This window comes from Narcine bancroftii, chromosome 8, assembly GCF_036971445.1.
Source record: "Narcine bancroftii isolate sNarBan1 chromosome 8, sNarBan1.hap1, whole genome shotgun sequence".
NCBI lineage: Eukaryota > Metazoa > Chordata > Chondrichthyes > Torpediniformes > Narcinidae > Narcine > Narcine bancroftii.
Genome location: NC_091476.1, coordinates 174,936,006 through 174,952,410, shown reverse-complemented (window position 1 = coordinate 174,952,410; position 16,405 = coordinate 174,936,006). Strand labels below are relative to the sequence as shown.

Below are 16,405 nucleotides of genomic sequence, written 5' to 3'. Positions count from 1 at the left end.
GGCTGAGAGGGGGGGCTGAGAGGGGGGGCTGAGAGGGGGGGCTGAGAGGGGGGGCTGAGAAGGGGGGGCTGAGAAGGGGGGGCTGAGAAGGGGGGGCTGAGAAGGGGGGGCTGAGAAGGGGGGGCTGATGGGAGGGCTGAGGGGGGGGCTGAGAGGGGGGGCTGAGAGGGGGGGCTGAGAGGGGGGGCTGAGAGGGGGGGCTGAGAGGGGGGGCTGAGAAGGGGGGGCTGAGAAGGGGGGACTGAGAAGGGGGGCTGAGAGGGGGGGGCTGAGAGGGGGGGGCTGAGAGGGGGGGTTGAGGGGGGGGCTGAGAAGGGGGGCCGTGAAGGGGGGGCTGAGAGGGGGTGGCTGAGAGAGGGGGCTGAGTGGGGGGGCTGAGCGGGGGGGGCTGAGCGAGGGGGCTGAGTGGGGGGGGCTGAGCGGGGGGGGCTGAGCGGGGGGGGATTGAGCGAGGGGGCTGAGTGGGGGGGGCTGAGCGGGGGGGGCTGAGCGGGGGGGGCTGAGCGGGGGGGGCTGAGCAGGTGGGGATTGAGCAGGGGGGCTGAGACATGGCGAGACAGGTACCGCAGGGGTCGATGCTGGGCTGCAAATGTTCACGACATACTTAAACATTTGGGAACGGGGACAGAGTGTAGTGCATCGTAATTTACTGATGACACTACATTGAGGGGAAAAGCAAATTGTGTAGAGTATACAGAATGTCTGCAGAGAGATAGATAAGTTGTGAGTGGGCAAGGGTCTGGCAGATGGAGAGCAATTTTGGCAAATGTGAAATTATCCGGGGAGGCTCCAGTGGGAAGTAGATGGACTGTTGGCCCACAAACACAAATGAAAGACAATGCAAGGAACAGGAAAAGGGCGAAAGATATAAAGTGGTAGAAGATAAAAGGTGAAGCTAAATAAATGTGAGAAAGTTTGGGAAGATGAAAGGGGAGCAGAACAGTTAATCACCCGCTACTCCAAACTGTTTTGTTTAAAAGATTTATTAAAATCTTTGAAATGACTTCTCATTTGGATGTTGTTCAACAGAACTTTGCAGTAACTTTCAGTCGAGCTGAAGTCACAGCTTAAGGTGCACGAAGAGTCTTAGTTAATATGTATGAGGAATCATGATGGATATGATGTGTTTATTGTCATGTACATTATACACCGGCCGGAGTCTGTATATCCATGAGTGGGTGGGGAATTATGCAATGCATTTTAAAGGTCCCGATTGAAGTTGTGGACATCACTGACCGTAGGGAAGGTAGCAGGAGGGTCACTTCAGTTAATAAATGAAGAGGAAACAATCAAGAGTGTTGGAATGTGAACAGGCTCATTTCAGTGCTTCACTGTCCTCACGCCTGATGCCCCATGAGAGGAGAGATTGGATAGACAATGGAAGGGGTAAGGGTGGACGCAGGACAAAGGGGAGGGCACTCTGTGGATTCCTGTTACACCCTGATTATATTGATCTGGATTTTGTTTATGAGGGGCATCCGAATGGTATCTCTTTCTTCCAGGTGGAAACCGCCCTCCTCCTGTCTTCCTCCTCCAAATCTATCAGGCTTGTTCAGCATCCTACTGAATCCACCTAGACCACTGGTCCTTGGCCCTTTCTTGCCCACAGACCACTTGAAGTATTCCTTTACTTCCAGCGGAACACCAGTGAGGGGGAAGGTGGCTGGAGAGCTCAAGTACCTCCCAGATCACTGGTGGGAGTTCCATTTCATTTTGGTGGGAATTGTTTGGAGAATTGATGTACAATCTTGTTTTACATATGACTTGTTTATTGTGTCAGTAACATTTGCCTATGGTGCATCACACCACACATGAAGAAGTAATGATCTAAATGCTTCCCCTCCAAAACTCCTTGGCCTGAATTCCAAAATCTTACTGCTCTTAGGGTGTAGAAGTTGTTTCTGGATTTCCCATTGGATTTCCCAATGACCCTCTTCTACTGGCAGCCTCTTCCAATCACTGGAACCTCCCTGCCTATGTCCTCAATGTTCCAACACGTTGTAGCTTTAAATGTCTCTGTAATGCCTTCCCTCAGAGAAAAGGACTCCCCATCTGTTCATCCTTCATCCTTATTGTTTTATAACTATGAATATTTATTCTTTATCTTTTCTGTATTTATTTATTATTGGTCTATTCTTTTGTATGTATTGTAGTGCTTTGTTTTTTTACGAACTACCTGTTTAATAGTAACAAGTGAGAATGTTGGTCCACATGTACATTGTACACTGTGTATGACAATCAGGTCATTATAACTATCAACACCATCGGAATCACCTCAGTACCTTTTTGATGAAATGATGACCAGAGCTGTTCTCACAGTTCTGGTATAACAAAGCTTGGTACAGATGTAACATAACTTTCAATTCTGTCTCTGAAAATAAAGTGAAGCAGTTTCAATCCCAAAATATCGTCTGTCCATTTTCCTCCACAGATGCTGCCTAGCCCACTGAGTTCGTCCAGCAGTTTGTTTTTGCCCCAGTTTCCAACATCTGCTGTCTCTTGTGGCTCCAAGTTTAATAAATAGTTTGCTTTGCTCTTTGTGGCCTGTGTGGCAATTCTGCCAATCGATGTGCTTGTGTTCTCAGACCCCTTGGTTCCTTTACCCTGTCACGGCTCACACTTTCCAGTGGTAAATGCCCTCCAACCTCTCTCTACCAATGCGTGTACTGCCTCTTGGTTACCTGAGCAGCTGAAAAATCATGAAGGGTTGGGACTGGGGTCTTACTGATTGTAAAAGGCAGGAATGACTTAGGTGTTAAGGGAGGAGAATGTGTAGATAATGAGGAGGAGGATTTCAGGGTCCAGAGATTAATCAGCTGGGCAGAGAAATAGCAGATGGAATTTAGTGTGAAGAGAGGCATGAAAGAGGAGCTGATTAATGAATAGTGGGTCCCATGAAGTATTGTGGAAAGAGAAGCACCTTGGGATGCATCCACAGATGCCTAAAGGTGGTAGTACAGGTAAGTTGGATGGTAAAGAAGGTGTTTGGGGTTGAATGAATGAAAGAATTAATTCATTCATTAATTGATTGATTTGTGAAGGGTCCTGATGAACTGTCCCTGAGCTGAATATCATAGGAACATTATAAGAGGTTGATGTAAGTGAGATTGGGATGGCAGGGAGTAGAGGAGCTGTGACAACAGCATGGTCTCGCTGGCGTGGGGATGTTCAACAGCACATTGGCTAAATCTGTGCCTTGTCTCCCCAGTGTGGTGAAATTAATTTTTATATTAATAATGAGTAATGTGCCAGAAATGTAACTCCACTATTCAAGAAAAAAAGAGGGAGGGGGGGCAGGAAAACATCGGCCGTGTGGGCGAACATCTGTCATTGAAGCAGGCAGGACACTGAGAAAATCAGAAGGCAGCCAAGGAGACGAGCTGGTCGAGGAAAGCAAAGTGTCTGGGATCCAAGATCTTTGATGATGCAACAAACAGAGTGATTAAAAGGAGTCCTGTATTTGGGATCATTGCTGGGTAATGATGTTTTTCAACCAAAGGTATAATAGGAAATGGAGAAAAGACAATTGTATGGAAATAGATCTCCGATCAGTTTTAATTTCATGGAGACTTTTTGTTCCAAAGTTCAGAAAGTGGTATTAGGTTCCATTGATTCCAAGATCCAGACATCCTTGGGGCACCAAACTCCTCTGTATCTTTAAGCCAAAGCATAGCTGTACTCTCCTACCCAAACAACTCCTCCTCGGGGATGCTCAGCTCGGCCACTACCCCTCGATCTTACCGATTTTTGGGGCTTGCAGTCAGCTCCTGCTGCAGCTGATCATTTACGTTTGCCCATATGCTGTGAGACTTGGCCGCCCTGGCACTTTCGAAACAAAGTATTGCCTTTTCCTTGTCACTGACAATCAATGTGAACAATTGGAGCAACTGTGTATTTGATCAACCTGACAAGAGAGTGATTATAAGGTTTGTAACTTGTACTTTAATCAGGGACTGATTTATTTCATGGAACTAATTATTTCAAGTACTTGGGTTATTTAAGGAGCTTTTTAAATGATTTAAGATCTATTTAATAGTAATTTATGGCCTTTCCCTCATAGTCTAGTGCAGTGCTTAAAGTTATTTGTGGCCACCCTCGGAGATGTCTTGTGCGAGTTAACGCTCTTGCTTGAGTCAGATGCTTGGGGCTACAATTCACCTCAGTGGTCTGAACTGAACACTTAGGTTGACCCTCCCCTGCTGCCTTGTCTAAGGTGCTGCATTTAGATGAGGTCCTCAGCGACTTGTTCTCCCGGGTGGCTGTAAAAACTCTTGTGGAACTGTGGCAACAGAGGGGCAAGGAAGGTAATGACAGATGTCTGCCTAATGCATGGCCAGTATTAAGTTACTATTTGTGGAATCTTGCTTTGCATCAGGCAGCAGCATTCCAGCAAGAATTGCATCTGAAAAGTCCTTCAGTGGCTTTAAAGCAATTTGGGATGATTGGAGTGACATGAAAGGCGCTCTAGATATGCAAGGCTTTTCCCCCACTGCCCCCAACCCTGCAGGGGCAGATGGGAAACAAATGTATTGTTTGATGTACTGCTGTGATGGTCTTTATGGACAAAGGGAGTGTTCTGATTAGCCTCTATGTTCAGGGCTCTTTCTAATTCTTGTCCTAATGTCGGGCTGGATTCACCAGTGTGCAGTTCCAGCTTGTGTGTGGTGGAGATGATGGAGGTCCATCCCCCTCAGTGCTTCATCCTCAGACGACTCAACCCAACTGTGGTTAGTTCCGTGAGATTTCAGGTTGAAGAATTTTCCTGAAACGTTGACTCTGTTGCCTTGCGCGGATGCTGCCTTACCCACTGAACTCCTTCAGTATTTTGTGTCTCACTCCAGTGTAATATATATGGACAGGACTGACACTAAGAAACAGCCATGGATACCAGTCCAACTGGGACCAAACTCTACCCTCTTCCCCAAAGCCAACTCACCATGTATGTCGGTCAGTCACACGTATGTAGAGCATCCACAACCTTAAAGCTAAAGAATCAGCACCTTTGTCCAAGTCAGGTCAAGTTTATTATCAACTCATTGCACAAGTACAACCCGACGAAACCGTTCTCCAGTCCCTGTTGCAAAACATGCAGACACACAACCAGACATAACATACATACAGACAATAATACATACATGTGCAGGACAAGGATACATCTATACAATAAATATTGTTTCATGAATATGAGTCTTGGATGGTCAATATTCCCACTGCCCGTGGGAAGAAGCTTTTTCATAGCCTGGTGGTGCTGGCTCCTGATACTCCTGTATCTCCTTCCCAACAGGAGAAGCTGAAAGATGTTGTGTGTAGGAAGGGGTCCTCAATGATTCTGTGTCCCCTCTATAGATAATGATCCTGGTGGATCATGTTGATGGTGAGAGGGAGACTCCACTGATCCTCTCTGCCACTTTTATGTTCCTGGGATTGAGCTCCAATCCATTTCTCTCAATAGAGCTCCTGTAAAAGGTTGACATGATGGTGGCCAGTAGCCTTGACCACTTCAGTCTTCTCAGGAAGTGCAGTCACTGTTGCACCTTCCTGACAAGTGAGAAGATGTGTGTCCACAATAGGTCATTAGTTAAGTGAACCTGGTGCTGTCAACTCTCTCTACTACTGAGATGTTGATAGGTAGCAGAGGGTGGTCATTCCTACACCTCCTGAAGTCCACGATCATCTCCTTTATCTTGTCCACGATGAGCCTCAGGTTGTTTCTCTCGCACCATGTCACGAGATTTTCCACCTCTTCTCTGTAGTGCGACTCATCGTTGTTGCTGATGGGGCCAATGACTGTGGTGTCATCTGCAAATTTGATGACTCTGTTGGAGCTGCCTCTGCCATGGGTCAGTAGAGTGAACAGGAGTGAGCCGAATGCACAGCCCTGAGGTGTACCAGTACTCAGCAAGGTGGAGTCTCTCTGAGACTCCCTTGTCTGCTCTTTCCTTACAACCCCTTCAGGTACTTCCCACTTTAACTGAAGAAGATGTAAAATGAGTTCCTACATCTCCCCCTTCACTTCCATGCAGGGGCCGCACACAGACCTTCCAAGCGAGGCAGAGCTTTACATGCACATTGTCTCATCCATCCTGGTCTACAGCATTCGGTGTAGCCAGTATAGTCTCCTCTATATCGGTGAGACAGAATGCAGATTGAGTGACCACTTCACCGAACACCTGCACTCTGTCTGTGTGCCTTACCTAAAACTCTTGTTTGTTAACCATTTTAATCTGGCTCACCGTTCCCACACTGACACATCTGACCTTGACCTCTTCCATTATCAGGGTGAGGCTTAAGTACAACCTTGAGGAAGCAGAACAATTCATCCTGGACAGCCTTAAACTATGAACATTGATTTTCCAAATCTTAGGTCACCTCACCACACACCCCCCCCCCCCCCCCCCACCGCCGCCCCCACCAACCAACAACCTGGGTCCACTGCTCCATCACAACAGGAAAAGGGAAAAGTAAGAATTTCAGTGGTGATGTACATAGTACAATGTGTATGACAATAAACTCACTCTCATTATCTGATTACAGTCATTCTAAAGAAAAGGTTTGGAAAAATTGTCACCGTCTCTGACTTGAAGTTGAATTCTCGTTTTCCTGTCTGTTCCGGTTTAAATCTGGTGTCACTTGGACATTTATCACGTTGTTTTGTTTTTGCCTGGTGTCTTACATACAATTACCATAAAGTGCCACTCAGGTGCTAATTCTCTCCTCGTTAATCACCAGGAAATGTCTGTGTGTCAAAGCAAATAATCACCGGTCATTGTATTCCAAGGTTATTATCCATTCTAATTGTACTCCTGTTATAGACTTGCCTTGCCAAGGTAATTTTTTTTCATCCACAGTATAGAAATTGTGGACCCAGGACAAGCAGAAAGAAAGAAGATCAGAAAGTGTTGTCAGTACTCAGCAGGCCAGGCAGCACCTGTGGAAGGAGAATGAGGTCCCGTAATGTTAACTGTCTCTCTTCCCTCAGATACTGATTGACCTGCTGAGTGTTTCCCAGCTTTATCTGTTTTTATTTCAGATTTCCAGCATCTGCAGCTTTTTCGGTGTATTTAGGTTGGCGATGATCCACACCAGTGCAGTTCATGTAATGATCCAGGAGACTTGTGTTCACAGACACCACTTCCCTGATCATCTTCTCTGTGTTTCCAACAGATTCCTTCTTGTCTTCAGCTGTCTGGTTCTGTCAGTCTTTTCCACCATCCCCACTCACCAGGCTATGGCTAACTCTGGTCTCTTCATTCTGGTAAGGAACATGTGATATGTGGGCAAGTTGAACTGATTCTACATGGACTTATGTTTTACCTCGTTTGCCTTTCAACCTTTTAGAATTGATTTGAGAGTGGAATAGCCTTCAGGGTTAAAAGGCATACTCTGAGAGACTCAGAGACTGAAGGCCATTGTTAAACCAGGTGAGGGGGGTAATGCAGCAATATATAAAGCAAGGAAAGCACCAAAAGAGAATGAGGAACTGAGCAATCCTGTCATTCAAGAGAAAGTGCAAGACAAGCCAAGAAGAGCACAGCTTCCACACTTCCCAGACCAGATCTAGAAGCTCTCAGCAGGTCAGGTAACACCAGTTAAGAGAGAAACAGAGTTAATTAACCCAGTGAAGAACCTTTCATTGGAAATCAACTCCCAAGCTGAATCATTAACTTCCTTTCTCTTTCCAGGAATGTTGTTCAACCAGCTGAATGTTTCCAGCATTCTCTGTTTTCTGCTGCAGTCACCTTTTTAAAAATAATTTTCATGGGATCTGGTGTTCTGCAGCCTATGGTTCTAAGGCACAGGGCTGCAAAAATAGGGGAAGTATTTGTTTTGGATTTTCGAAATTCCTGCAATTCTGGAAAATTTCCAGCATTTTGGAGAACAGTAGCTGCAGCACTGCCACCCAAGGAATGGAGCTGAGGTGGAAACCGGGAAACTAGGGGCCAGTCATACTGGTCATCGGAAAAATATCAGAATCAATCATAAAAAGCTAATCAAGCACTTTGGAAACCATAACGTTATTAGACAGAGTTAGGGTGCCTTCACGAAACTATAATAAATGTACACCATTGGGATTCTTTGAGTTGATAATAGCTGATGGATAAAGATGAGTCTGTGGAAATATTACATTTTGATTAGCAAAAGACTTTTGAGGTTGCGTTAGAATTAGGGGGTCAAGTTCAAGTTGATTATCATCTGATTGTACATGTACAACCTGCCACACAATAAATACACAGTCCATAACTATCACACAAATAATCCCACACAAATATATATAAATATTTGGAATGATTAACATGGTAGCAGGATACTGTTCATCAATCTCACAGCATGTGGGAAGAAGCACCTCCCCAGCCTCGCAGCCCTGATCTTGGTGCTCCATGGGTTGAGGATAAAGGATTGGTTAGCAAATAGGGTGCAGACAGAGGTTAGGTTGTTGATTTATATTTTTTTATTTAATTTTAACAATATAGTAAAGTTCTTTGGCCCTTCTGACTCAAGAAATCCGTTCTGCCCAATGACATCCAATTCACCCCATACATTTTGGAGGGTGTTTTGGTTATGATTATGACGGGAGGCTCAGCTGTTTTATATCCATATTCATAGCTTATCGAAGGGATCTGTGTAATGTCCCACAGCCAGCTGGCAGCACGAAGTTGGGAAATGGGGAAAGTTAGCCATGAGAAGGACAACAGAAGAAACCAGCAAAGGGATATAGACAGGGTAAGCGAGAGAGCAGGAACACAGGAATGCATCTCCCTATGTTTCTGCTTTGTTATTGCCCTGCCTACCACACTTCAGTATTTGAGTTGACCTGCTGGATATCACACAAACTTTGCACTATATCTTGATACACATTTAAATTTAATAATGTGAGCAAATATAACCATATAACCATATAACCACTTACAGCACAGAACAGGCCAGTTCGGCCCTACTAGTCCATGCCGTAGCAAATCCCCACCCTCCTAGTCCCACTGACCAGCACCTGGTCCATACCCCTCTAGTCCCCTCCTATCCATGTAACGATCCAGTCTTTCCTTAAATGTAACCAATGATCCCGCCTCGACCATATCTGCCGGAAGCTCATTCCACATCCCTACCACCCTCTGCGTAAAGAAATTTCCCCTCATGTTCCCCTTATAATTTTCCCCATTCAATCTTAAACCATGTCCTCTAGTTTGAATCTCCCCCTTTCTTAATTGAAAAAGCCTATCCACATTTACTCTGTCCCTTTTAAAATCTTAAACACCTCTATCAAGTCCCCTCTCAATCTTCTACGCTCCAGAGAAAAAGGCCCCAGTCTGCACAACCTTTCCCTGTAACTCAGACCCTGAAATCCTATCAACATTCTCGTGAACCTTCTCTGCACTCTCTCTATTTTGTTTATATCTTTCCTATAATTTGGTGACCAAAACTGTACACAGTACTCCAAATTTGGCCTCACCAATGCCTTGTACAATTTCATCATAACCTCCCTACTCTTGAATTCAATACTCCGATTTATGAAGGCCAACATTCCAAATGCCTTCTTCACCACACCATCTACCTGAGTATCAGCCTTGAGGGTACTATTTACCATCACTCCTAAATCCCTTTGTTGCTCTGCACTCCTCAATTGTCTACCATTCAATGTATATGACCTATTTAAATTTGCCTTTCCAAAATGTAGCACCTCACATTTTAAATTCCATCAGCCATTTCTCAGCCCACACCTCCAGCCTTCCTAAATCACCTTTTAATCTACGGTAATCTACCTCACTGTCCACAACACCACCAATCTTTGTGTCATCCGCAAACTTGCTTATCCAATTCTCTACCCCTACATCCAGATCGTTAATATATATAATAAATAATAGTGGACCCAGGACCGAACCCTGAGGAACTCCACTAGTCACCGGCCTCCAATTGGACAAACAATTTTCTACCACTACTCTCTGACACCTCCCATCCAACCATTGCTGAATCCATTTCACTACCTCCTCATTTATACCTAATGCCTCCACCTTTTTTCCTAACTTCCTGTGGGGAACTTTGTCAAAAGCTTTACTAAAGTCCAAATAGACAACATCCACAGCTTTCCCTTCATCAACCTTTTTTGTAACCCCCTCAAAGAACTCAATCAGGTTGGTCAAGCATGATCTACCCCTGACAAAACCATGCTGGTCAACCACTTCCACGGGAAGGGTAGAAAACCAGAATAATATTTAGACAATCTGAGGTGGTGAAAAGTTATCGTGCAGGCACTGAAGGAGTTACGAAGGGAAGTAGAATACTTGCCGTTGTCGTCAAGGGAATGGAACCAAGAATGAGGGCCTGAGCAGAGCAGCGATGTCACCATTCACAAGCAGCCTCTTTCTTTTGGGAAGGATAAACTCACCTGGAGGTTCTTCAGTGGTTTTACCAGATCATTTTCTGAGGGGAAGGGGTTGACTTTTGAGGAACAAGAGTAGGTTGGGTCTAGACTTACTGGTGTTTAGGGAAATGAGAGCTGACCTCACTGAGACCCAAGTTTCTAAGTCGACCAGTGGCAGGGTTTCCACAGCTGGTCCGTCTCAGAATATTGATGGCAGCCTCAAGTGGCCACCGTTGAGAGAAATGAGAAAGAACATATTTTCTTGGAAGGTAGTAAAACTCTGGAATTCTCAGAGCTGGAGACCTGCAGAGACAGAGTCCTTTGGTACATTCAAGGTTGGAGTTAAACAGGAAAGTCCGCAGATGCTGTGATTGTAGTGCAATACACAAAAATGCTGGAGAAACTCAGCAGGTCATGTAGAGTCCATTGGAACCAATGTTTCAGGCTTAACACTTCCATCAAGGTTTAAGGTCAAGGTTGGCATGGGCAGGTTGGGCTGAAGGGCCTGTTTCCACACTGTATGACTCCATGCCTCTATGATTACGTAATGAAGTGACCACGTCATTGATCAGCCGCTGTCCTTCTAAATGGTGGAGCAAGCATAAGCGACAAATTGCTCCTGCACTGATGGATTTAATTTATCAGGAACATCTCTGCTATGGAGTTTCTGATAACCTTGATGTTAATGTTGTTCCAGCAAAATAGAGATGCAGAACAGCTGATTTTGAATTGTCTAAACTCCTCTTGGGGGGCAGGATTTGTGGAAAGTAAATTCTGACATTTTGCTAATTGATAGAACCATGGAGGATCAGTTGAAGTTGATTAAAAGTCATACAAAATGGCACAGAATTGGTTTATTCTCTCCATTTGATGTAAGAAAAGGGATGTCTAAATCATGGGATGTGACAGGCAAATCAATTAAGAAATAGAGTGGATGCTGAAAGCCAGCAGAGGCCCAAATGCCTGAATGGCCTCCATCTGTATCAAAGAGTCATAACATGGAAACAGGCCCTTTGGCCTGACTTGCCCATGCTAACCAAAAGGTTAAAAAACCCTCTAAACCAGTGGTTCTCAACCTTTTTCCTTCCACTCACATACCACTTTAAACATTGTGGGTGGAAAGAAAAAGTTTGAAACCCACTGTTTTAATCATAACTAATTGACTCGTTATGTGCACGGTTTCAGAACTTCAAAGGAAATGGGCCAATGACAATTTTTCTCAAGCAAAATATTTGAGTAACAATTGGGTCTAGGGCAGTGACTCTCAGCCTTCCCTTCCCACTCAAGTACCACCTTAAGCAATCCCTTACTCATCTCAGAGCACCGATGGCATAGAGATTACTTAAAGTGGGATGTGAATGGAAAGAAAAAGATTGAGAACCACTGCTCTAAACCCATCCCATCCATGTATCCATCCAAATTTTTCTGAAACATTGCAGTTATGCCTGCCCCAACCACTGCACCTGGCAGCCCATTTCATACACCCAACACCCTGTGCTTTAAAAAATACTTACCCCTCAAGTCCCTGTTAAATCTCTCCTCCCTCATCTTAAACTGATGTCCTCTGGTTACCGATTGCCCTACTCTGGGCGAAAGACTCTCGCCGGTCACCCGATCTATTCCTCTCAGCATAACTGAACAGAGCTAAGAGATCACAGTAATCTAAAAGAAAATTAAAGATACAAAAAGGTAGGTGGGGCTAGAGGACATACTTAGTTCGGTGTGGACTAGAAGGGCCAAAATGGCCAGTTTCTATGCTGTAATTGTTATATGGTTAAAACCAGTGGTGCTCCTGGTATCTATTAGAGATATGAAGCAGATCAAAAGGCATTAAAATAACAAGAATGCAATTAAATTTTAAAAAGAGGTGGTTTGAGTTAGGGTTAGGCCAATATCCAGGTGTCACAAAGGACAAGCACATGATATGGTTTCCTCCAGTAGTAATGATCCAGTAGCCCTTAAGCAGTACACAGGTCCTCACGACACTACTCCCCCTTTAAGGAAGGGTATTCCCAGGGTACAAACCATTAAAAGGAATTTTGTCAACACTATTATATTCAGAGAGCCCTTTCCCCACGGTGCCCTGGCGATGCTGTCTACTCTCTGTCCTCAAACCATGCTAGCCTCTCATTCTGCCTCCCTCCACTGCTAGCTCTGTGTAGCCAGCTACACAGACACGATACTCACAGCACCCCAGCTCCTGGCTGTGTGCCAGCGACTGCCTGCCGCAAAATGCTTGAGAGTAAACATCAGGTAAAAATAGCAGAGAAGTCAGCTATGAGACCTGGACAACTAACTAACCTGTCAACACCACACTGGGGAACAGGCAGCTGGAAAAGCGCTGGTATCGGAAGCTGCAGCTAAGGACCGTTCACTCGCTCCATGAACTGGGGAAGAAGGGGACAGAGACCAGCGTCTGAGATAATATGAACCGATACATGTTAGAAAAGCTCAGACAGAAACAATGTCTCTCACCTAATTTGAGAACGTTTCAGGTTAGAGCATAGAAAATAGAGCATTGCAGCATAGAACAGGCCCTTCAGCCCAGGATGTTGTGCCAACCTGATGTAAACCTACACAGCAATCTGACCCTTCCCTACCTCACACCCATAACCCTCTATTTTTCTTTCATCCATGACCCTATTGTAGCAACTTCCACCATCACCCCTGGTAATGCATTCCAGGCCCCCAACACTCTCTGCATAAAATGCTTAACTCTGACATCTCCCCTAAACTTCCCTCCACTCACCCTAAACAGATGTCTTCTGGTATTTCCTATTGCTGCCCCAGGGAAAAGCCACTGGCTCTCCACCCTATCAAGTGCCCTCATAATCTTCTAGACCTCTATTAAGTCACCTCTCATCCTCCGTTACTCCAAAGAGAAAAGCCCCAGCTCTGTCAAGATGTTCCCCAATCCAGGAAAACTTCTCTGCACTCTCTCCAAAGTATCTGTATCCTTCCTGAATGAGGATGTAAACATTCCACATATGCTCATTTGTTTTTCAGTAATTTCACTGATATTTCAGTTTTAGTGATGCTTTCACAAAGAGAGAGTCTGGTTGTGACCAGACCACGATTCACCCTCCCCCTTCCTAGTGGTCTCTCCCTCTACCTGTCTCTCCACTTTTCACACCTTCCATTCTGACAGCTCTGGGCCCCACCCCAGCTTCATTCCCTGGGCAATATCATCAGTTCAGTCCCATGAAGTTTATATTTCTTTGTTCAATGGTGTTGATGAGGACATTTGTTACCCACAGTGGGCATCTGACCGGTGATGTTCTTCACGCACCACTCTCCTCAATCCCCCGAAGGTGAGATCCTCCAAACCCAAATCTCGCTTTGGTTGAAAGGATGCAATACACAAACGTGCTGAAGAAAGTCCATGGGAAGTAATTCCAGACCTGGGCCCCCCACCCCCATTGGGTGTAAGCAAGAACAGGCAGATGTCTAGATAAAAAGGTGAGAGGAGAGGAGGAAGGGGAACAAGGTGGAGCACAGGCTAACAGGTAAGAGTTAAGAACTAGGCCAACCCCAACTTTTTATTCAGACACCTGCCTGTTTATTCTTAAACGTGAATGAATGGCTCGGGGCTGAAACGTTGGTTACCCTTTACTTCCGCTGGATGTCGCGTGACCTGCTGAGTGTATCCAGAGCATTTGGGTATGGGATTTGAACCTAGACTCCGCACATTTTCTTAACTCCATTGCTTTACGAACATGTGTTCCTTGATCCTCGAGTGAAGTAGCGGAGATAATGCTTATGAAACAGGTGGGCTGCGACTCCCAAATATCTGCATAAGGACAGTAATTTCTTAATCCCCTCGCTTGAGAGGATTAGTAGCTTTGGGAGGGTCCTTGAGTGATGTGCATGGTGATGTTCCGACAATCAGAGGTACACATTCAATGCTGGTTGAGCCCCACACCCTCCATACACATGCACATTGTACACACTCACACACTCAGGCACGCATGCATACATGCATGCTTCTTCACGCTCACACATACATGCGTGCACACACATGGACATACACGTGCAAACACATAATGGCACAAAGACCCCAGATGCTGCAATTTTGAGTGGACAATAAGCGGTTGGAGGAACTCAAGGGTCAGGCAGCATACGCAGAGAGAAACAGTCAGTCAATATTTCCGGTTGGGTCTCAATGAAGGGTCCTGACCCGAAACATTGACCACGGATGCTTCCTGGCCCATTTAATCCCTTCTGCAGCTCCATGGCTGTGACCATCGGGTGACCTGTGACTGCCATTGGTTTGTTTCCCTTCCTCCTTCTGATGCCCACGTCCCTGCATTGTGACATTCTAAAATGTCTCAGCAAGCCAATCAGAGAGAGAAGAGTGGCGTTGTATTGTGGGGAAGGGGGAGAGAGAGCGTGGAATCGCATGTTACAGTGACTCACCTCTGGGGGCCAAGCAACATCTGGAATCCCATCTTCTTGGGCATGGTTAGGCACACCACCTGGATCTGATGATTTGGAACTGACTCGTAAAAGGGGACAAGGCAGAGAGAATGAATTCCTTCTTTCTTGATAAACCAACCAGCAGAAGTCAGATAAATCACCCACAAGTAACTGTTCATCATTAACCAAAGCACAAGTTTCATTTCATGCTGGAGAAACTCAGCAGGTCATGCAGCATCCACAGAGGTAAATGTTTCAGAGTTAGCCCTTGGTCAGGCATGTTGAAAATCACGCAGAATAAAAAAATGTCAGGGGGTGGGGAGTGGGGAGAAGGTAGGGGAAGGGGGAGGAGCACTGGCTAATGGATGAGGTACAGGAGGGAGGATAGAAGAGAAAAGCTGAGGGGAGAAGGCAGAGGGTTAAAAAGGGTAGCTCTCTGATAGGGGAAGGAAAGGAAGAGATAGGGAGCAGGAGGAAAGGAGACAGGGGCTGTGGGAAAAGACAGGAGAGAGGATTCATGGGAACCGCAAAGTTGATATTGATGCCAAATCCTCTCCGCTTTTTTCAATCCTTGATCTGGAGTTCCTCAACATCCATCCTGCACTAGATCTGTCCATTCCTGCAATAAAGTGGTCACTTCACAGGTGGGTCCGGAGAACGTGCAATGGCCAGGATGGGACATCCCTCCCCCATGCACGGAGTGGGCGGGTGGCAGAAGGTAATGCATGGACCATTGGCCAGGCTCCTGGGTGCATGGTGGGATGAGGAGCACGCTGACCTGCTTGGCCAGGGAAGAAGGCAAACCTGGTCCCGAGGCTGATGGTTTGTTTTTGTCTCGTTCTGCAGGAGTTCGTCATGATCATTGTGTTTGGTTTGGAATACGTCATTCGGATCTGGGCAGCCGGCTGCTGTTGCCGGTACCGCGGACTTCAGGGGCGTCTCCGGTTTGCCCGCAAGCCCTTCTGCGTGATTGGTGAGGACACCTGAAGGGTTCAGGAAGCTGCAATACATGAACGAGCCTCAACCAACACTGGACATTGATGTCTGGGAAACGCAGCAGCACTTTGGCCCTTTGCTTATTTGGCAAAATGGCTTCAGTTGTATTTCTCATAACAAAAGAAGTCACTCCACAGGGAAGCCAGGGGATCCTATAATTATAAGCAGGTGATGGCTTGTTACGTCTGGTGGACATTTGAATGCTGCCTATTGGGAAGATGAGGTGTCGTTCCTCCAATTTGGGGTGGTCTCAGTCTGGCAGTGCATGAGACCATGGATAAAGACTGGCTGATTTCCTTCAGCATTTCTGTGTTTTTACTACAGGCCGTGGACTCAAGTACTGCCAGACTGAGACCACCCACAAATTGGAGGAACAACACCTCATCTTCAGACTGGGCCCCCTCCAACCGGATGGCATTAATATTGACTTTGTTGAACACCACCCCCCACCCCCCTTTTGCCCCCATTGCCATCCTCCAGCTCTGTTTCTCTCCCTTTTCTCTGTCTCCTTCTGCACAAACTTCCTACCTCGACCCTTATTCTATCCACCTTACACCTTTTGTTGATCGGGATTCCTGCCCTCAGCAGGCATTGTCTGAATCCTGAGACATTCTGAGAATTTCGGAGACTTCCAGCTTC

The 16,405-nt window shown here is 45.9% G+C and overlaps 1 protein-coding gene across 2 annotated transcripts in view; it reads left to right on the top strand.

Annotated features, from left to right (window-relative positions):
• Positions 1–16,405, top strand: part of LOC138741602 (potassium voltage-gated channel subfamily KQT member 4-like) — a 350,449-nt gene that overhangs the window by 242,471 nt on the left and 91,573 nt on the right. For both annotated transcript variants that reach the window (XM_069895914.1, XM_069895915.1), the window contains exons 2-3: positions 7,165–7,255; positions 15,617–15,743. In XM_069895914.1, coding sequence (XP_069752015.1) covers positions 7,165–7,255; positions 15,617–15,743 — 218 coding nt within the window. The remainder of the gene's footprint in view (positions 1–7,164; positions 7,256–15,616; positions 15,744–16,405) is intronic.